The 19893-nt window shown below is 35.3% G+C and overlaps 4 protein-coding genes across 6 annotated transcripts; 3 read left to right on the forward strand and 1 right to left on the reverse strand.

Annotated features, from left to right (window-relative positions):
- Nucleotides 1-289: 289 nt before the first annotated feature.
- On the forward strand, nt 290-2012 carry LOC108834001 (probable phospholipid hydroperoxide glutathione peroxidase 6, mitochondrial). The gene is made up of 6 exons (XM_018607370.2): nt 290-517; nt 658-734; nt 908-969; nt 1072-1190; nt 1501-1668; nt 1765-2012. The coding sequence occupies exons 1-6, from the start codon at nt 482-484 to the stop codon at nt 1798-1800; spliced, it is 498 nt and encodes a 165-aa protein (XP_018462872.1). The 5' UTR covers nt 290-481; the 3' UTR covers nt 1801-2012.
- Nucleotides 2013-4969: 2957 nt separating this feature from the next.
- Nucleotides 4970-6581, forward strand: LOC108825987 (CASP-like protein 4A4). 2 transcript variants are annotated; one of them, XM_018599347.2, is made up of 3 exons: nt 4970-5473; nt 6033-6183; nt 6334-6581. In XM_018599347.2, the coding sequence occupies exons 1-3, from the start codon at nt 5160-5162 to the stop codon at nt 6523-6525; spliced, it is 657 nt and encodes a 218-aa protein (XP_018454849.2). In that variant the 5' UTR covers nt 4970-5159; the 3' UTR covers nt 6526-6581. The 2 variants fall into 2 exon arrangements, with proteins under 2 accessions (XP_018454849.2, XP_018454850.2); XM_018599348.2 differs by having other exon boundaries at nt 4980-5473; nt 6048-6183.
- Nucleotides 6582-10103: 3522 nt separating this feature from the next.
- LOC108827574 (heat stress transcription factor B-2b) lies at nt 10104-11792 on the forward strand. Its single transcript, XM_056995161.1, has 3 exons — nt 10104-10282; nt 10381-10747; nt 10856-11792. The coding sequence occupies exons 2-3, from the start codon at nt 10439-10441 to the stop codon at nt 11636-11638; spliced, it is 1092 nt and encodes a 363-aa protein (XP_056851141.1). The 5' UTR covers nt 10104-10282; nt 10381-10438; the 3' UTR covers nt 11639-11792.
- Nucleotides 11644-19845, reverse strand: LOC108827571 (protein unc-13 homolog). Of its 2 annotated transcripts, XM_018600996.2 has the most exons (26): nt 19459-19845; nt 19117-19181; nt 18635-18875; nt 18464-18530; nt 18172-18322; nt 17784-17951; nt 17276-17374; nt 16964-17173; nt 16783-16884; nt 16381-16611; nt 16078-16155; nt 15575-15661; nt 15297-15482; nt 15057-15212; nt 14884-14976; nt 14549-14620; nt 14191-14308; nt 13753-13925; nt 13569-13653; nt 13341-13475; nt 12954-13060; nt 12796-12873; nt 12604-12699; nt 12436-12531; nt 12168-12342; nt 11644-11984 (listed from the first exon to the last, which is right to left on the reverse strand). In XM_018600996.2, exons 1-26 carry the CDS (start codon nt 19622-19624, stop codon nt 11830-11832), a joined length of 3390 nt encoding a protein of 1129 aa, XP_018456498.2. In that variant the 5' UTR covers nt 19625-19845; the 3' UTR covers nt 11644-11829. The 2 variants fall into 2 exon arrangements, with proteins under 2 accessions (XP_018456498.2, XP_018456499.2); XM_018600997.2 differs by lacking the exons at nt 19117-19181; nt 19459-19845 and having other exon boundaries at nt 18464-18541; nt 18635-18773.
- Nucleotides 19846-19893: the final 48 nt, after the last annotated feature.

Raw genomic sequence — 19893 nt, forward strand, 5'->3', positions numbered from 1 at the left:
TTATATATCTATGTTGACATGTTTTAGATGATAAATATGACGGCCTAATGTGAACAACCAATAATATTCCGTAAGGCGTTGAAGGTCCAAAAATATATCTCGTTAGCGTTCATATTTACGACCGCACAACGGACGATGACGTAAGCGCATAGATCGGTATCAACGGATTCCTACGTGGCGTACTGTAGAAACCTCCACGTGTATCTCCCATCCTCCAACCACTGAACAAGGACAAAGAATCTGCTGAATAACAAACAAAATCATGATTTTTTGACTCTCAAATTAAATAAATATCTAATTTTTATGTGAAAAAGATATAATATGCTAGCTATATAAGAATCATCAAGAAGAGATCATCTTCTTCGAGCTTCATCATCATCATCATCATCAGCGATTTTCTCTGTCTCCATTCTGCGAAAACACTTTTCGACTCTCAATAATCGGATTCCTTCTCTTCCATTAGCTTAAGTTTCGAGGTCCGATGGCTGCTACATCCGTCCATGATTTCACCGTCAAGGTTCGATTCTCTTACGGATTATTTGAATTTTGTAAAATCGAATTGCGGCTCGATTTTCTGAATCTGATTTTGTGTATTGATGATGGGATCTGAGATCCGAATCGTGAATTAAACATACTTTCTATTATTTTTTGTTGCAGGATGCGAAGGGAAATGAGGTGGATCTAAGTAGTTACAAGGGGAAGGTTCTCTTGATTGTCAACGTTGCTTCTCAGTGGTAATCTTTCGATTCTTTTTGTTTTTTTTTAAATTTAGTTTCAGTTTCTTAATTGAGTTTACTGGTTCGGTAAGATTCTTTGGTACTTATTAATATATCCCACATCTGTTGGGATATATGTCATTGGGCAATATATAAGAACTAATACTACTTGTATTCTTTTCCGTGTGCAGTGGCTTGACCAATTCCAACTATACTGAGCTTGCCCAGCTCTATCACAAGTACAAAGATCATGGTATATCTTTTTTTTTTTTTTTTTTGTTTCTTCGATGAATGAACCATATATATATATAAATGACAATTGTGTGTGTTTTGAATGTCATAATGGTGGGTTTAGGGTTTGAGATCCTTGCATTCCCTTGTAACCAGTTTGGGAATCAAGAACCTGGTTCTAATGAAGAGATTGTTCAGTTTGCTTGTACCCGTTTCAAGGCTGAGTACCCTATTTTCGACAAGGTACCCCACCACTTTTTTCTTTCTTCTTGCCTAGTTTGGTACAAGAACCATCTCATTTGGAATAACTAATTAGTTTTATCAATTTTCTTGCTTTTGCTTTGCCTCAGTAAATACACAAAAGATAAAAAAAGATCACTTTTCTCTCTCGAAATAATTCAGACATGATTCTTCATAGTTACGCAAGCTCTTACAGTCTTTTCTATAGTATGGTTATTGTTTTCAGCGAATCATTTATAGTTGTTTCTTTCATTTTCGATTGTTAGTTCTCTCCTTGGACTGGATTTCTATCTTCACACTATGTAATCCGCAGGTTGATGTGAACGGTGACAAGGCTGCTCCAATCTACAAGTTTCTCAAATCAAGCAAAGGCGGGCTTTTTGGAAGCGGCATCAAGTGGAACTTCTCCAAGTTCTTGGTTGACAAAGATGGAAATGTAGTTGACCGCTACGCTCCAACCACTTCTCCTCTCAGCATCGAGGTAAATGCCTCACATATAGTCACTACCTCTTGCTTGATTTATAAATACCCAAAAGTTTCTCTGATCGTTGTTCATTTTGTCAATCCACAATTGCAGAAGGACCTGAAGAAACTGTTGGGAGTTACTGCTTAAAACGAACAACGAAGACGCCATTACTCATTAGGAGTCCAATAAAAAGCTCATAGTATTGTATTTATCAATACTGTAATATATCTCTTGAGTTCGCAAGTGTCTTTTGGATTAGTTGTTTCCTATCACTTAAATTCGTTTGTATTAACGGATAATGTGTAATATGCTCTCCTTTTCATAAAGATGGATATCATAGAAAAATGTTGTTTTAAAAATATTTTAAAACTATATTTACACAACAAAAGAAATTCAACAGATACACTAGTTGACCTACATGGAAATATTATGGAAAATTGGTCGATTCATACATCAAAAGACTGCAGTTCCGATCAGTTAAATTTCATATACGAACTAATAAAAATAGACAAAATCATACATTAATTTATCCTTCTAGTCAAACGTAACATATCATTAACAAAAGTTTACATATCATTGAAGGTCTATTACAATTTAAAATAATAATTATTAAAAAAATTATTTTGTTAAATCTGTTATAGGAGGGATTCAAATCTTAGATGGGTCAGTGACGAATTTGACAATCAAACTACCGTGACAAACTGATTCATTTAAAGAAACGAAAACAATCAAATGCAAAGAAATCAATGAGATTTGAAGAAGGTTCTGATCAAATGCTAGAATACCATTGTATGACATCTAGGTTTCTCTTAGGTGCGGGAAAGCTGATTCTCTAAAATTGGTTCTCACAGTTCTCCTCACCTATAGAATGTCTTTCTTCAAACTCCCCATATCCTTATGCAAACAAATCCAAAGCATCATGACTCGCTTTTGGTGGGAAGCTTCCCCGGAAGCTCAGAAGATTTTCTGGGTCTCCTGGACCCTCCTTACAAAACCGAAGAGCATAGGTGTTCTGGTGTTTAATTAGAGAGAGAACAGTGTAACGATGCGATGCTAGCGAAGATAGTGTGGAGACTGGTAAAAGACCCTTCCTTGTTGGCTCAAACTCTGCTGGGAAATATTGTACTCAGTCGGGTTTCTGGGAAGAAAGGTACCAATCTCTTCTTCTCATGTCTGTTGAAGTGTCTTAGCTGGTAGAGAAGTCCTCAAGAAAGGTATTTGTTGGATAGTAGGCGATGGGAATAACATCAATGTCTGGTCGGATCCTTGATTTTCTATAAACGGTAACAATTCCTCCCGAGGCTATGTTACAAGGGATAGTGAATCAAAGAATAATATATTTTAAACCAGTTTCATAAGTGCTCCCCTCCACTCGTGGTCTAATTTATGTAAAATTCAGTAAACTAATGGGGAAGAAAATGCATAATCACTTATAAGAAATTTGGTGAATCTTCTTATTTGTTTCACATCCCTGATAAATAATCTAGAAAATGGATTTTCAAAGAGGGAATTGGCATGTTGAAGATTGTTTGATGTTTGTTCCTACTTGGCCTCCGGAACCATCATTGAATATTCCAAAGATAAAAAAATAATTCCGGCTTCGGCAACGTTATACCCAATATGTTATAAAATCAGTAATATAGCAACAGTTTGGGTGTTCCAATGGCAACACATAAACCTTGGTTGGGTCCATTTATGATGGAGAAAGCAAAGATTTTGGTAGAGGTTGTACTGAGTAAAGCTTTTCAACCTAGGATAGCAGTCGGTGATAAATATTTATCTCAAACCTTGAATATGTATAGTTACCTACAAAATTCAGTAGGTATGGAGAACTATGAAACAAATTTAAGGGAAGTGCTTCTGAAGACGTTGGAAACACAAGCACTGAATTCCCAAAAAAGACTGTTTTAGATATTGATAATTTAATCTCTTGAGGTAAATATTTCACATCAGTTCGTGATGCAAGTAATGAGATCCCAACAATGAAAATCACATTGCCCGCTTTTTTTGTTTGTTCAAACCGTTCATTAATTCATTACTTCAAAAGTCCCTAAATTACGTGTTCATTTGTTACATATTTAGGATAATACATAGTTTTTTTTGTTGATCATTGTATTCATAGGATAATGTATGGATGAATATTTCAGTTTAATTTCGTGTTCGGTTTGGGTTTGTTTGATCAGTTTATTTATTTGAGTTTAAGAAATGTTTAACCAAAGTCAACCCAAATTACTGTTGTTTGTGTTCGTCTTAGCTCGGTTTTTGTTCAGTTTTCTGTTTGGTTTTGTTTTAGTTTGGTTTGTATTCAGTTTGGTTTAATTTGGTTTTGTTTGTATATGTTTAGTTAAATCGAGTTGGTTTTTAGTTTGTTCTAATTCAGTTACAAACATATAATTTATAAAAGCATAAAACAAATCATCATTTGACTCTAAATCATTATTTACTTTATATTTAAAAGTACAGTCAAATATCACAATAAAAATGTAGAAATCTAATCTCATAAAATTATATTATTATCTTCAAACCTGATATAAATAGTATAGTATGAGATTCGATCATATTCTTTTATATTAGTTTTAGTTATGTTTCTATATTCATTTAGAAGTAAAATGTATAAAATTATATTTAGTTGTTTTGTGTTTAATAGTTAAATGTCTTTAATTTTAATATTATTAGTATATTTGCTTCATCTAATTAAAAAAAATCGGGTTTTTAGTTTGGTTCGGTTTAAAAAACCGAGATAAACCAAACTATTCGGATTGATAATATCTTTAACCAAATAGTTTAGATATATGCTTTGGTTTAGTTTGGGTCAGTTTGAGTTCGGATGAATCAGTTTGGTTTGATTCGGGGGTTTTTCACTCGATAATACATAGTTTAGAATACTCAAATCACTCATATCTAACCCTTATCGGCCATTATCCGATTAAATATTCTGAAATGTTCCCAACTTCCTATTATCTAGTATCTACTTTATAGACCACAAATCAACATTATCCAAATTGCAAACGGATTCATATGCTTATATAGTACAGCACTACTTGAAGCAAATGAAATAATATATTATTCTAGAAACGGCGAAAGCTACTACACAACGTTGAACAAGACCCATAAACAACTTCTCCGAAACAACCGCAATTCTATATTCTTCTACTGTCTATTTGTAAAGTCTTTCGTTCTTACAAGTATTAGATGTCTGACTGAATGTAAACCATAGTTTAAATTCTCGGTAGACTTTATTCTGCAAGAGAAACCAAGTCATCACTGAGAAAATATAAATAATAAGAAATATTGGTCATACAAGTTAATTACAACCATACATATTATAAGATTTTATCATGGAAGAAGAAAAAGTATGAGAGTTATAACAAACTTTCGCTGAAACTTCATGTAAATCTTTAACTTATCAACAAACCCCATCAATATTTAATATATGCTTTAAAGGAAGAAAAAAACGTACACACTATTCAATTTCTCTTCAATTATTTTTGTGACACTCAAAGTTGATGAAAGAACACAAAGATCACGTCGTGGTGATCACCTACGGACCATCCTCGGAGGGTTCAGCGACGGCTTCGCCATTCTCTCACCAGGCCCCGTCAGTTCCGACGCCGTCTTCATTGGCATACTCAGTAACGCCGCCAGCATCGAGGTTCAGCTCCCGGCGACCGTCGGTTCATGTTACTGGTTTGGTTCTCCGGTTTATAAGTTTGGTTCTATGTTTTGTCTCTGCTCTTTCACTGGCAGTGAATGTTCATCGGCCTTCGCAGAGACATAGGTCTCAGAGCTCCTCGAGTTTCGCTTCATATCCTGAACTATTGTAAGAACCTTATCTTATTTTCAAATTTTATTACTAGTATTTTGTAGCATTTCTTTCATATACATGTAGTACTGTATTTAATTTTTTGTTCGTTTTTTTTCGACAAAGGGTTGTTTTGTTGCTTACTTCCATTTAAGTTTGTAGATTTTTTGATCTGTAAACTAGATCATGTTTTATTGATTGTTAGGCCTGTTTAAAAAAATGTTTTATTGATTGTTAAGCATGTTTAGAAAAAATGTTTATTGATTCTTATTTCACATTCAGTACGTGCTACTAAAAAGCAGAAGCTAAAGAGTATACCAGGCAATTTCATTCACTATTTTGGTTTCTGTAAAACATTTTTTTCGGTCAAAGTATCTATAAGTGTATGAAATCAATTATTTACCTTTTTCTTGACATACAATTATTTACCTTACAAAAATTCATGACTGCAGGCATTACTAATAAACACAAAATATTAAGAACGTTTGTTTTTACAATGATTTTGATTTTGCCTAATTTACAAAGTACTGTAATTTTTTTGTCAACTTACAAAGTAATTAAAATGTTGTAATAAAAGAAACAATATATGTAGGTATTGTTTTGGTGTAGCAGTGACAGGACTCGTTTATACATCTCTGCAAACATTCAAAGGAGTTTGTGATATTACTCACAGAGGAGTTCTAATCTCTGAGTCTATCTCGGATTACATCAGCTTCATTCTGGATCAGGTCATATTTTCATTATTATTGGTTAACTATATGGATATATAAAAGTACTGCAAATAAAAATCATATATATAGACTGATCAATAATAGTAAACATTTAAAAAAATTGGGCTAATTTTGTTTTTTTGTTTTTTGTTGTAAAAAAATAATTAGGTTATATGTTATCTACTAGTATCATCTTCTTCCGTGACAATTGCGTGGATCCAACATGCAAACGGCGATGCGATCAAAACACTTCAAAGTAATTCCATCGTTTCAGCTTCAATGGCTTTCTCTGCTTTTTTTGTTTTGGCACTCTCGAGCCTCTTGTCTGGGTATAAGCTTTGTAAGAGATTTATGTGGTAACTATGTAAAGGGTTTTTATATTCAAAATACTGTTTAATCTAAACAAGTAATGACCATGTGGATGATGCAGTAGTTACTTGTTAATTTACACCTGCATTTACAACTTTAGTTTGTCAATACTGTCACTAAATAGTAAAGGGTCCTTTGATATGCATAAAAGGGGGTTTTCATAGTGGAAAAATCCAAGGAAGCTTCAGCACCCCTTAAATAACATCTATCAACAGACCCACCCTAAGTCAATCATCACACCAGAACAAATTACATACTTCAAAACTGTAATAGATTAACTGACGAAGTTCTAACTGTAATAGATGATCTGCCTTCGATCACTTGTCATCTACATGGCCTTCGCTTTGACGCTTTTCACTAAGGTTAACTAATCGCTACTCTCACTCTATGTACCTCTACTGGCTTGATGTCGTTCTCAATTACTCTGCCAAGAAGCTGCCTTATCTAATGGTTCAAATGTGAACCCTTCTCTATGACTATTGTGTTTTATCCTATGAAAGGCCCTTTAACATTTATACATATAAAAACATTTATATATCAAAAACAACAAAATATGAATAATTTACTAAAATAACAGAGCTAATAAATTTAGTTATACTAATATATTTATATTAAATTTAGAATTCTATATTAACCAAAAATATACAACTAGATGTTATTAGTCCAAAAATTGTGTAAAATACAACTTCTAATATTATGTATAAAAATATATTTTTTTTTAAAGAAAAGAAAATATGGTGCTTTTCAAATAAGATCTAAGATTTAAAGTCAAACATAAAACTAGCACATGCTTTTTTGAACCTTCATTTACCACATTCACCGTAAAAGTTTAACTTATTTACGAAAATGATATTACTTTTTTTTCTTCGAAAATGAGTGTTTTACTCTCTATCATGCTCATCTTCTCATCAAATGTTTACAATATTTTCATTGCCATTAATACACAACCACCATGACCAACTAATCTAAAACTCTTAATGCATCAAAAATCATTTTTACTCTTCCTATCTCATTTCTTATGCACAAAACTACATCTCTTTTACTTTCTCTCTAAATTCATCCAAAAACAAGATTTTGATTCCAAACTTTGTAAACTTCATAGAGACATCAAAGCTCATGATTTTTGGTCATTAAGGAGTTGATCATTTTTGTGGTGATGTTTTGAATATAAAAGTTTGGAATATAAAACAAAGAACTTTTTCAAAATATTTTTGGTCATCAAATGGCGTCAAAACAAAGAACTTTTTCAAAATATTTTTATGCTTACATAATAAAACATTTACATTAGGTTGAATATACAATTTTTTAGAATGTAAAGTATAAACACACACAAAAATACATATCCAGAATTTATAGATCTACATTTACATGAGTGGAGAACTATGTAATGAAAAATCTGCAAAAACAAGATGAATTGGTAAAGACATAAGAAAAAATGAAAAATCGATATAAAGTTTGGTGTTTTCAAACTTAAAAAGATTACAGAGAGGTTAGAGGGAAGAGAAAAATTACATCTTTGTTGTAGTCATTTGAGAGTAAGATAGAAAATGTGTATGTTTTCCTCTTAGTCATTAATTTAGAAATTTAGGTTTCCCGCATAATGTGAAGTCTTCCAGAATTTTTTTATTGGAAGTCTTCTCATGTATTAGATCTTAAAAATAATTTATAAAATATATTTTGATAGGAAAAAATCCAAATCATGTAAATATAAACATTTGTAAATGATGTAAATTTAGTTTTACTTAAATTGAAGCATTTCAACATAGATGAGTGAATGTATATTGAGTCATGATAGTCATTAGTTTAGGGTTTGGTAATATATGTAATAGAATTGTTGGTATTTTTAGACTTACATTCTAAAATCTTGACTAGTAAAAGTAATAATCAAATTTGACATATATGTGTTTAGTTTTGTGTATATTTAACATTTTAAAAGTTAATTTTAAGAGTTTAATGAAGTGGCTTACATTTTAAAACCTTGACTGATAAAAATAATAATCAAAATTTTTGGGAAGTTTTCTCTTAAAAGACTTACCTGGAAGTCTTCTATATCGAAAATATTTAACCTAATTAGAATGGAAAATGGTAGACTTTGTTGTGAAGTCTTCCAGAAAGTATTCTAGTGTATTAATTTCTTTAGAAGTCTTTCAAACCCTATAATAAAATAACCAACTAAATACCAAATACAATTTAGTAAACTTAAAATCAACTTATAAAGTGTTAAATTTATTATTTTTTATAAAATAAATATTCTAAAATCTAACCTTAAAAATACAAACAATACTATAACATATTTTACTAAACCTCAAACCAAAGATTGTCATGACTCAATCTACATTCAAGTATCTATATTGAAGACAGTTCAGTTTTAGTAAATTAAAATTTACTTCATTTATAAATGTTTATTGTTACATGATTTCAATTTTTTCTTCGTATAAATATTTTATTAAAAGTTTATATTATTTTTAAGATCTATACGAGAAAACTTTTTTAAAAATCTTTTCAGAGAAGACTTCTTTAGAAGTCTTTTCAAAAGAGACGTGAAAAGAAATTTCAACCTACTGTATACAGTGCCAGGTTTGAACCAAAACTCATGAAATATTAGGATATGGTCCACTTCATAGTTTTCATTTTCTTTTTTATAATGTTGCAAAATTCTTCTAAGAAATTGATATTTTTGTACGCTTAATTATAATAAATATCAAAACATATCAAACTAATAGATTTTCTATTAAAAAACAAATTAAGTTAATGTAGAGTATATATATTAAAACAAATAAAAATTATTTAAATCATTATTAATTTTTAAAAATATATAACTATTACAATAAACTAAATTGTATAGTCAGACGATATGAGTATCTAATTCTCATTACGAATAACTGGATCTGTCTGGCACCGGTTGATAGGTCCCCAGAGGATTAGTCGGTTCGGTTTCGGTCCGTCGGACACCGCGAATTATCAAAAAAAATAAACATATATAATAACAGAGAAAAGTTAAAGAGAATCGTAGAAGTACTTTGGTCAAGTTTTTATTTAAAGAGTTAAACTATACATGTTAGAAAAAAATTTACACATATTACGTATAATTTCCAAACTTTTGACTTTGAGTATATAGTATCACAGATGATGAATAACCCACACAAGCGATACATAAACATTTTGAGACTCTGCATACTTGATATTGTGTGGGCATATGTACTAGAAGTCACGTCGTCTTCTTTCTTTTTTACTATAAATAGTTCAGTCTACAATCTACACGATCGAAATTGTTCTTATTAACGTAACATCAGAAAAAACAAGAGAGTCAACTCAGGGTATTAAACTCGACTCCAAAACTTATTCCACTTACATTAACTATAGAATATGTTATCACTTAGCAGTATCGTTTTAACGTTTCGTGAAATGAAAAGGTCATAAAGGCAAGCGAAGAAACTTCTGGAAAGAGAGAGAGGAAGCCACATACGCTCTTTCTTCTCGCACATTCCTATACTCTTTTCCTTCTAGTGGACCCCCTTTACCCTTTAGTTACCATTATACCCTTTTCTTCCTCCATCTCATTTCTATTTTTTATCTCTTTTTCTTTCTGGAACTTCCGATCTGTTGTCTCTCTGATTTTCTCTTTCTTATCACTCCGTATATGCGAGAACCTTCTAGAACTTATAAAGACAAGAACTCTCACAATCTCTCTCTCACATGTTTGAGATTCGTCACGGACTCTATCTGGATTGTATCAATCTCTTTGTTGGTTGGTGAAAAAAGATTTGTTTTTTTTCAGTGTTTCTGGATTTGGTTTAATGTGTCTGTGAATCTCTTTCATCTCTTCACAATCTAATCTTTAATTAGCGCATTGGGAGGTCTGATCCGAGGGAAAAAAGTTGAGGTTTTTTGAGGATCTAAACTCATGCCGGGGGAACAAACCGGAGAAACTCCGACGGTGGCCGGAGTTGGCGGCGGTGGTGGTGGTTGTAGCGCCGGAAACAGTGGCGGAAGCAGTGGAGGAGGAGGAGATTCGCAGAGGTCTATTCCGACGCCGTTTTTAACGAAAACGTATCAGCTTGTTGACGATCCGGTTTACGACGATTTGATTTCGTGGAACGACGACGGATCAACATTCATCGTGTGGAGACCAGCTGAGTTCGCCAGAGATCTTCTTCCTAAGTACTTCAAACACAACAACTTCTCCAGTTTTGTCCGCCAGCTCAACACTTACGTCAGTTTCTTTCTTTCTTTCTTTCCTTTACCATTTATTATTGTTTTGTCTGAATCTTGTTATTGGTTTTAGATAGTGATTCTGCTTTTTTGGTTTAATACGGTTTAGGGGTTTCGAAAAGTAGTTCCGGATCGTTGGGAGTTCTCTAACGATTGTTTCCGGAGAGGCGAGAAGATTCTCCTACGGGATATCCAACGCCGCAAAATCTCTCAGCCTGCTATGGCCGCCGCCGCTGCAGCTGCGGCGGCAGTAGCGTCTTCAGGTGTTACGGTTGCTGCTGCTGTTCCGGTCGTAGCTCCCGCTGTCTCTCCGTCCAACTCTGGAGAAGAGCAGGTGATTTCGTCTAACTCATCACCTGCTGCTGCAGCCGCTGCTTCAGGAGGAGGAGGAGGAGGACAGGTTGGTGTTGTTCTTCAGAGGATGACGAGCTGCACCACTGCGCCGGAGCTGGTTGAGGAGAACGAGAGGTTGAGGAAAGAGAATGTTCAGTTGAGTCAAGAGCTGACAAAGCTTAAAGGGTTGTATTCGAATATCTACACGCTCATGTCCAACTTCACGTCTGGTCAAGCTGAGGGGAAAGCGTTGGATCTAATGCCGGAGAGACAAGAGGTGAGTGAAGACATCGTAACGGCTTCTGGATCAGAAACAGGGATTGGTCTGAAGCTAGATGAGGATCTGACACCGAGGTTGTTTGGAGTTTCGATTGGGGCGAAGAAGCGAGCTAGGAGAGACGAGTTGGTTACTGCAGAGGAAGAAGAGGATGATGAGAGACGAGAAGGGAGTAACCAAGAGGGAGGAGGAGAGCAAGGCTCTGATGTTAAGTCACAGCCTATGGAGGAGGATAATAACTCTGATGACCAAAATGGGCCATGGCTTGAACTCGGAAACTGAAAAAGTTTTACCCGGAAAAAGTCACTGGTTTCCATTGAATAGACAAGCTTTTGAGCTAACACGAACAGGTAATTGAAGCAGTGTTTGGTTATCAAAACAGAGACTCTGAATGTTTCACAGTTTAGGAGAACGAAAGATTCATTTGTTTGGGGTTTACAAAAATAAACGCAGATCCTTACTACCGATCCTTACTACCATCCTGAGTTGTTCCTGATCTCTGATGTTGCATCTTGAATCTTCTTCTTGATGGAACTGAAACTACTCTGGCTCGTTAGGCTCCAGCGGGTAGACGTGCTTCTCACGATTTCGGATAAGACGGGGTGATTCGAAGTTGGATCTTCATATTCTGCAATAGAAGCACAGAACCAGTGCTTTTTTTTAGTTTTATGGCAATGTTTGTTATAGAATTATTATGTTCTTTTAGCTCAGAACAATTGTAGCCTACCTGTATGATGATGATGATGAAAATTGTTATTTATAATACGCTAATAAAAATGGTTCAAGTCCTGTTCTGTTTTCATGGTCTTACCTGATGACATAGGAAACTCATATTGTCGCTTTAAGAATTTGGAGGCGGTTCGGTCTTTCTTGTGGCAAAGAACTCTGACCAGTGTCTGTGCGTCCTCCAAGCGCCGTTGCTCTGAACTCACTCCCATGTCAATCAGTTCGCTCGCAGTCATTAGCATCTGTATCAGCATTTCACTCTGCCACCAAGATCGCATATATTAATCCAAAAGATAACTAAGAACTTTTTGTAAAAGGCAACTAACTTCCCAGGTGAAGAAAAGGACATTCACCTCGAGAGAGTACAAGTCGAGGATCTCTTTCGCCTGTTTTGCTTCTTGTTCAACTAGGGAACGAGGAAGACCTTCTCCATCAGCGATGAAGAACTCCTAACAGAATGCATAGCATAGGTAAGTGAACTTCCATATTCATGAATCGATAATTACTTCCAGCATACTCACCTTCAAAATACTGAGATCTTCTTCCATCAAAGGGATGTCTGAATCCGAATATGCACGGGTTGGACCTCCATCAAGCAGTACTCGAACATAAGCTTCCTGTGTGAGAGAAGTATACGGTCTTTCTTAGCACAAAAGAAGTTGGACGTTTTCTTACTTGTATTTACGTACGTGAAGAGGTTCAAGAAGTGTTACCAGCGCGGATCTGCAGATGCTTAAAACCACCATATCTCGTGAGTCTTCATAACTCAAACTGCATACATTGTCAAGGACCTGCACAATGCATTTCTCAGTTGTAAGTTCATGCTTTAGTAGAAAGGGGTGAATCAGGGAAAGAGATGATTTTTGTTTACAGTATCAATGTGAGGGAGTAATCTTTCCAAGCGGGCGCCTTCGACTGTGCCATTGTACAACTGTACTAGGAACATATCTCTCAGATCCCAGAATATCACTCTTGCCCCTGTTAACAGAGCAACAATACTTATAGAAAGCAGAGATATGTACGTACGTTTGTAAACAGAACATGATATATATGTATGGCTCATCATGAGTATCTTAGATAATGGCAGATAATAAAAAAAAATGCTAATCCATCTTCTTTGTGAATAAGCAGATTATTCAATCAGACAAATTAAATTCGACGCTTATTGCTGCAGGGAACTGGTTCAGTTTGGACCCTTTTTCATTTTATATCAAATACAAAGTACCTCAGATGAACGTGAGACTTTCTATAAGCTTACCAATTAGGTCACGGGTTTTAGTTATGCAATTGGCATTGGTCTCCCTAAGGCTATCATAGGTGGTAGCGAAAAGTTCATCAACAGCTTCACTATGCGTCAATGAATTCTCCTCTTCAGCTTCGTTAGCCTCGATTTCTGAAACAAGATCATACAAATCAAACGGATCCACCAATGCACATTTCAACAAACGGCAACCATCAAAAATGAAGAGAAAAAAAAAAAGCTTACTTGATCTCTTTTCAAGAGAGGATCGGACAAGTGTCAAAGAATTCCTTATTCCATCTTCTGTTGCACTGATTTGTCTCTGAATATACTGATTCATTAACACAGAATAGACACAAAGTCGTACTGTTTTAGTTTTAGCTTTCCGAGAGGAAAAATATAAAGGTTTTAGCTTGTAAGACGAACTTACGCAGAGTGTATTCAATCTTATGCAGAGTTTCGGTATTGTCAGCTCTGCCAATTTCTTAACCATTTTATTATCTGGCTCAGCAAACTCGAGCGACTTTCTCTTCATTGCTGGCATAACACCCTCCGTGAATCGAGTCAAAGGAGGAGCTGACGGATACAGAAGCTTCTTGTCAACTGCAGACACAGGCTTATGGTCAATGGCATGCTTCAAATGATTAGCTTAATTTAAAACCAGTTTTCAAATCATTATATATTCTCAAAAGTTGATCTTAAGCATCCTCCAAACACGACATAAACATTCTACATGTTGCAAGTATACTACCACACATAAAAATCTGGTCAAGCATGTGTCTCTCGATTCTGACATCAGCTAAAAGATTTTAAAATAATAATACAAGACTCGGTAGCAGCTGTATGAAGATGTGGAGTTGGTCAGTACCTAGTTGATCGTAAATTCTCTGAAGATAAGTATCCAAGCTATGGTATATTATTGAGAGAAGAGCTTGAAGATGTGTGATATCAACAGGTAGATGTAAACCAAACAGCTGAGACACAGTCTGCAAAGAAAGTGAAATGAGAAACTAAAATGGAAAATAAATAGCGCAGTGCTAACAATAAATGTGGACAGAATCATACTAGAAGTAAAGCAAGTACTTCAACAAAAACAACTTGTAGTTCCAGAGGCAACCCAAAGCGAAGAAAAATGTTTACGGATACTGAACTCGTTTTATATGTCAAGAGGCACCTGTTAAGCTACTAACGTTTGGACACTATGTCATGATAGTATATAGATATACCTCTTCTATGATCCTGAATATTTCAACGATTGATGGAGCGTGTCTTTGATGAACTGATACAGGCTCCCACTCCTGCTTATAGAAAGTTCATAATAATTATATTCATGTTTCCATCTTTTGGAGATAGAAGTCTTCATCATACTTTAGGTTTCACGGATCCTTCATGTATCAGTGTATTATGATTTTAAAACAATACATGATGCAACTTTTCAAAGATTTCTCAATACTGACTAGATGATGTTTACGTTATCCATCAAATAAATTCTCCTAATGACCAAACTTTAAAGTCTATTACTAGCAATAAACATGTACATATTTTGCCAAGAATATCTAACCTCAATTTCAAAAGCTCGCCTAGTCCATTGCAAGATATGATCATGTTGAGATATAAGCCAGTCCAGCATTACTGGTTTGATAACCTTTTCTACCTGCACACAAACCATAAAACTGAGAATAGTTGTGTTCTGAAACTCAATTCATATAAGAGCTATCTTTTCATTTCAGTGACCTCGTAATTCTTCAACTTGTGGAGGTAAGGTTTGTGCAACTTGGATTTGCTATGACAACGATACAGTTGAGTTAACTCTTCCTCTAACATATAAGCAGCGGGAACTACTTTCCTAACATCACCAGAGAGGGATGAAACCCCTTCGAGGAATGGCGTCTGTTCCAGTTAAACTACTGTCATAAGAATATATAACAGAGACAAATTATAAACTCTCAAGTACTGAAATGCTTAGAGACAAACCAGTCTTTCTCCATAGAACCGATGCAGCAGCATGGCCGAGATCATCATACATTCGGGTAACCATTTCGAAAAAACTGGGACAAACTCATTGATCTCTGCCTTAGCAATGACACTCAGTTCATTTGCAAGAAGAGCTAGAGCATGCGTGCGCTCACCATGAGATTTCACGTACGCAAAATGTGCAGCCTGGGAGGAGAAAAATATTGATTTTAAGTATATGCTTACATGATATGACTGAGCGATAAAATACAATATAGCAATACAAGAGATAAGCTCACCCTGGCACATGCACCTTTAATAGAATTCTGAACATAGGACTGTATCTTATCACCAACATCATCACTCAACCTGTCTAGCTTGATAAGCTGCAACAGAAATTAGTATCATCAACAATGATCATTGGAGTATGCCTCCAAATCACAAGCCCACACGAGCTAGTTCATTTCTTCTTTCTACACCCAGCTAAAAATGCTTTTTTATTACAACCTAACCCTTAATGCATAAAACGTATAGTCATGCCAGAAAAATTGTCTAGCCATGGCTAGTTAATTATACTGCAGAAAAGCACATGAAAGTTACGCAAATTTCAAATATCAAATTGAAAAGCTAATTAAAACTGCTAGTAAGGGACCGATAAGGAGAATTATGGCAAGCGGCGCTTTTCCAACTGGATATTCATAAGTAAAGAGATGTAAACTATAAAGACATAAAATGGAATAGGCAAAACAAAAGTTTGTTGAAAAATGGAAATGGATGTATAGCGAACAGAAGAAATGCCAACCTCAGTTCTCGTGCTGTCAGATGGAGGAAGTCCAACCGTTGATGCCAAGCTGACGAGCATTCCAAAATCACGAGGCTTCTGAGGAGACATAGAAGATCAAGAAACTTACAAGAGAGATGGAAACAGGTATTTCATTTGAGAAAATAGGAAGTACCAAAAAAATCCAGTGATCTTAATTACCACCAGTAAAATAGCAACTTACACGCTAACCAGACATACAAAGGAGAGTTTTTGCCAGAAAATTTGAAAAGAATACGCAAAGTTATGTACATATTCAGACGTTATAACAGATCGAGAACTGACCTTACCAAAGTGTAGATGGTAGTCCTGAAGTTTATCATCACACCACGCACTAACTGAAGTGAAAATTGCCTTGGAGAGACTTAAGTGTATCTCAGCTCCAATGGTTTGCCTTGAACATACTAGACGACTTAAATAAAGATCTTCCTTCGGGTTGCCCTCTTCAGTGGAAGTAACTTTCTGTAACTCCTTAATTGCGCTTCCTAGAAGAGAAGGTTCACCTGTGCTCACAAACTTTACAGAAAAGGAGTAAATGATATGGCTCCCTTAAATTCTCATCTGGTATAAATTATAAATGCAACATTCATGCAACGGCAGCCAGAAACAGAATAGCAAAAAGAACCCATCCATATATGTAAAGGCAGATGTCTAAACAGTAAGTAAACCAATGAGGTAAAGGCATACCTGTTGAAAAAGAACCCATCCATATATTGCACTATGTAGGTTCTCAGTTATGCCCAATGTCGACCAAATTGATTTCAAATGGAAAAGCATTGATGAGGCATCCTGAAATGCATTTGAAGTCAGCTACAAATTTGCATGCGACACATGATAAGTAGAAAAAACAAGAAGTAAGAAAATCTACCTCTATGAGTTGACCCTCGTCAAGAACATCAAATACGCCAAATAACAATTTCTCATAGAGTCTAATGTTTAAGTGATATATAGCAGTCCAATAATATGTTTCTGCTTCAATTCCACATCGGCCTGGTAGTGATGACAACTTTGATGCTACATGCCTTATAGAAGATAGAACATCAATCCGCAGTGAAGAAGACATTACAACGTCCCATTCCTATGCCAGCCCAAATAGTTTTAGATTCAAGAAAGATAAATCTGTTAAGTCATTTAGTACTTGCTGGCTATGAAACATATAGACCACAAATATAGTCCTCACCTTTGATTCTCTAATCGTTGCAAGGCATTTTCTCAAAGTTGCTCGTTCATTTTTCTCCAGACCACGAGAGAAACAGAGAGATTCTTCTAGTAAGTTGGCCTGTATTGACGGTAGAAAAGACACTTAATATACTGACTAAAACAAGCATTCTTTAATTGTCTTTCCAAGACACTGAATATGCATATCTTATCCGCAGAGAAGCAGGGTAATGAAGAAGTAAATTCAATATGCAACACAACCAAACCACACAAGCATATGTCTGGTAAAATGTTACGTTTTGAGTTGTGGTACAAATGTGGCGATCAATCTCATCTTCTCCAAGCTTATAAATGAAATATTTTGTTAATGAAAGTTCCAATGTGATACAAATCACAGAAAAGCACCAGGATGGATGACATCTAGGCGTACATGATATATTACTATTATATATCATCGAATCAGTATCAAACCAAGAAATCAACGAAAATGTTCAAGCAGTTTCATAAGGACATATGTAGTTGATGATCACCTGTCTAGTCTTCCACTTGATGTAGAGTTTTTCATTAGGAAAATCTGATTTGAATATACCAACCAAAAGCCCCAATGCTAACTGTGGAAGATCGATTTGTTCACCTGTCCTCAATTGAGCCAATTGTACCAGATTTCTCCGTATGCATGTATCCATCTTTGATGAAATCTATTAAAGCAATAACAAACACTGATTAAAAACATGCTCGACAGTAACACAAGTGATCTATGTATCTAACTTAGGTACATTTGAGAAATGGAATTGCTAATTCTCAGTTAGATAAAAATTGCTTTGTATAACCAGAAGACCTTCTCTACTATTACAACGTCACATAACTACTGGTTCCCTAGGACGTAACATTAAAATAGATATTAATTTTATAGCTTGCCTGCATCTGGACACGGATCATGTTGATGACCTCTGAGTGAGCATTACTAGAGGTCTGAGGCTGTAGCTGTGGTTTCTCCTTTCTCTTCAAACTTAACAAAAGTTTTGAGCCTTTTTCCATCTTTCTTCTCTGAGTAGGATATGCATCAACACTGTTCATGGAAAGCCCGTAAGAATGTGCAGAAGAAGAAAAAACACACAGAGGTTGATCCGCAAAATAGCTGGAGGTTGATCTGAATCATAAGCAACGCCGAATATAGACGTATGAAGGAAAAAAGAAAGAGAGTAAGCACCTCGAAAGTAACATAGACGCAATCATTAATTCATAAGCAGCTTCTCGCAAATCATCATCCGATAACCCTTCAAAATTCCTAACATCATGTATCAGTTCACTCAAAATATGGAAAGTAAATTAATCAAGATTCAAAAGGAAAACGCTAGGACAAGAATCTAAAATGAAATACCTGTTCTCAAGGGTGGCAAGCCGAGAGAAACGATTTTGATAGGTTTCATGGGTTTGATGTCAGGTGATTCCTCTTTGAAAATGTGGTTGTGTATAGGTGAAGGAGTATTAGAAGAATCAATGTGAGCATTGTTGCTAGACTTTTCCATGTTAACCGGCTGGGGAGGTAAGCGACGAGGGGGAGAACCTGCTGCATCTGGACTCGACACAAGAAAATAGGAATCTCTAGACTCAGAGTGTATCTGCAAATCCAGATCACTTTAAACGGTTATTATCAAAAAAAAGGCATTGGTTTTTTTTTACATGAATAGCTTAAGCAAAATGAACTTCTGAGGAGGAAAAAATTGACTTCCAACCGTGACTGATCTACCAACAACAAGTAATACAATCTTATTTGATACCATTTAGAATGCAAATATGAATTTGAAGAAACCAAAACAAAAACTCAAGAGTGTTGCTGTAAGAAACATTTAATTTCCATACCGTGACAGGGAATGAAGACTCAAAATTGAATTTCTTTGTGGCCTTGGATACATCAACTACACCACCTGTGGAGTGTTTCAGTAAAAAATAGATAATGGATGATTCAGGTGGTTGCTGTTAGAAGAAAGCTTTCCTAATTACCCTAACTGGGTAGAACCCATATCAACAAATAAGTCCACAAATAAATATCTATTTCGCTAAAGAAGTAAGAACAAGATGGGACAAGCTTAACCATTTTTGAAACTCGGAAACAGATACTAACCAAAGATGTGTTATGTCCTCAGTGAAAATAAATAAAATAAAAAGTAAGTTTCAAATTTTGTTGAGGACATGTAAGCTGACCTGATTTCACGCAATCCAAAACATAATCGGCGCTGAGAGCATCCAAATCGGCAGGAGAGAGAGAAGAACCAGAAGGGGAACGAAGCTCCTTCACCAAACCCGAAGACATAAGAAACTCCATGAGCTTCCGCCGATCGTTCCTGTAACGCTCCAACAGAGAGTTCATCTTCGCACTCAAAACGAAAAAAGAAAAAATCGCCGCTGAACTACAAAGTAGATCTTGGAATTGATTTGGAGAGAGAGAGAGAGGCTTCTTTAGCGAACCCTGTTGTCCTCTCCCATGGAAAGGAGAAAGAGGAGCTTCGGGAGGTTTAGGGGGAAGCGCGGAAAAGCACGCACGAGTGATGATCACAATTGACCAAAACGTCCTTACACTAAGATTCTTTTCATATTATTTACACATCTGACTTTTGTTTTGGCAACTCCTTAAATGCT

This window comes from Raphanus sativus, chromosome 9 (genome assembly GCF_000801105.2).
Source record: "Raphanus sativus cultivar WK10039 chromosome 9, ASM80110v3, whole genome shotgun sequence".
In the NCBI taxonomy this organism is placed as follows: Eukaryota; Viridiplantae; Streptophyta; class Magnoliopsida; order Brassicales; family Brassicaceae; genus Raphanus; species Raphanus sativus.

Bases quoted from the DNA above. Each gene is read 5' to 3' on its own strand.
- LOC108827574 (XM_056995161.1), top strand. From the start codon at position 10,439: ATGCCGGGGGAACAAACCGGAGAAACTCCGACGGTGGCCGGAGTTGGC. The intron at 10,748-10,855 runs GTCAGTTTCTTT...AATACGGTTTAG, and splicing joins TCCGCCAGCTCAACACTTAC to GGGTTTCGAAAAGTAGTTCC.
- LOC108825987 (XM_018599347.2), top strand. From the start codon at position 5,160: ATGAAAGAACACAAAGATCACGTCGTGGTGATCACCTACGGACCATCC. The intron at 5,474-6,032 runs GTAAGAACCTTA...TTGTAATAAAAG, and splicing joins GCTTCATATCCTGAACTATT to AAACAATATATGTAGGTATT. The intron at 6,184-6,333 runs GTCATATTTTCA...AAAAATAATTAG, and splicing joins TCAGCTTCATTCTGGATCAG to GTTATATGTTATCTACTAGT.
- LOC108827571 (XM_018600996.2), bottom strand. From the start codon at position 19,624: ATGAACTCTCTGTTGGAGCGTTACAGGAACGATCGGCGGAAGCTCATG. The intron at 19,182-19,458 runs GTCAGCTTACAT...AACACTCCACAG, and splicing joins TTTGGATTGCGTGAAATCAG to GTGGTGTAGTTGATGTATCC. The intron at 18,531-18,634 runs GTATTTCATTTT...GGAATTTTGAAG, and splicing joins CTTGCCACCCTTGAGAACAG to GGTTATCGGATGATGATTTG.
- LOC108834001 (XM_018607370.2), top strand. From the start codon at position 482: ATGGCTGCTACATCCGTCCATGATTTCACCGTCAAG. The intron at 518-657 runs GTTCGATTCTCT...TTTTTGTTGCAG, and splicing joins TCCATGATTTCACCGTCAAG to GATGCGAAGGGAAATGAGGT. The intron at 735-907 runs GTAATCTTTCGA...TTCCGTGTGCAG, and splicing joins GTCAACGTTGCTTCTCAGTG to TGGCTTGACCAATTCCAACT.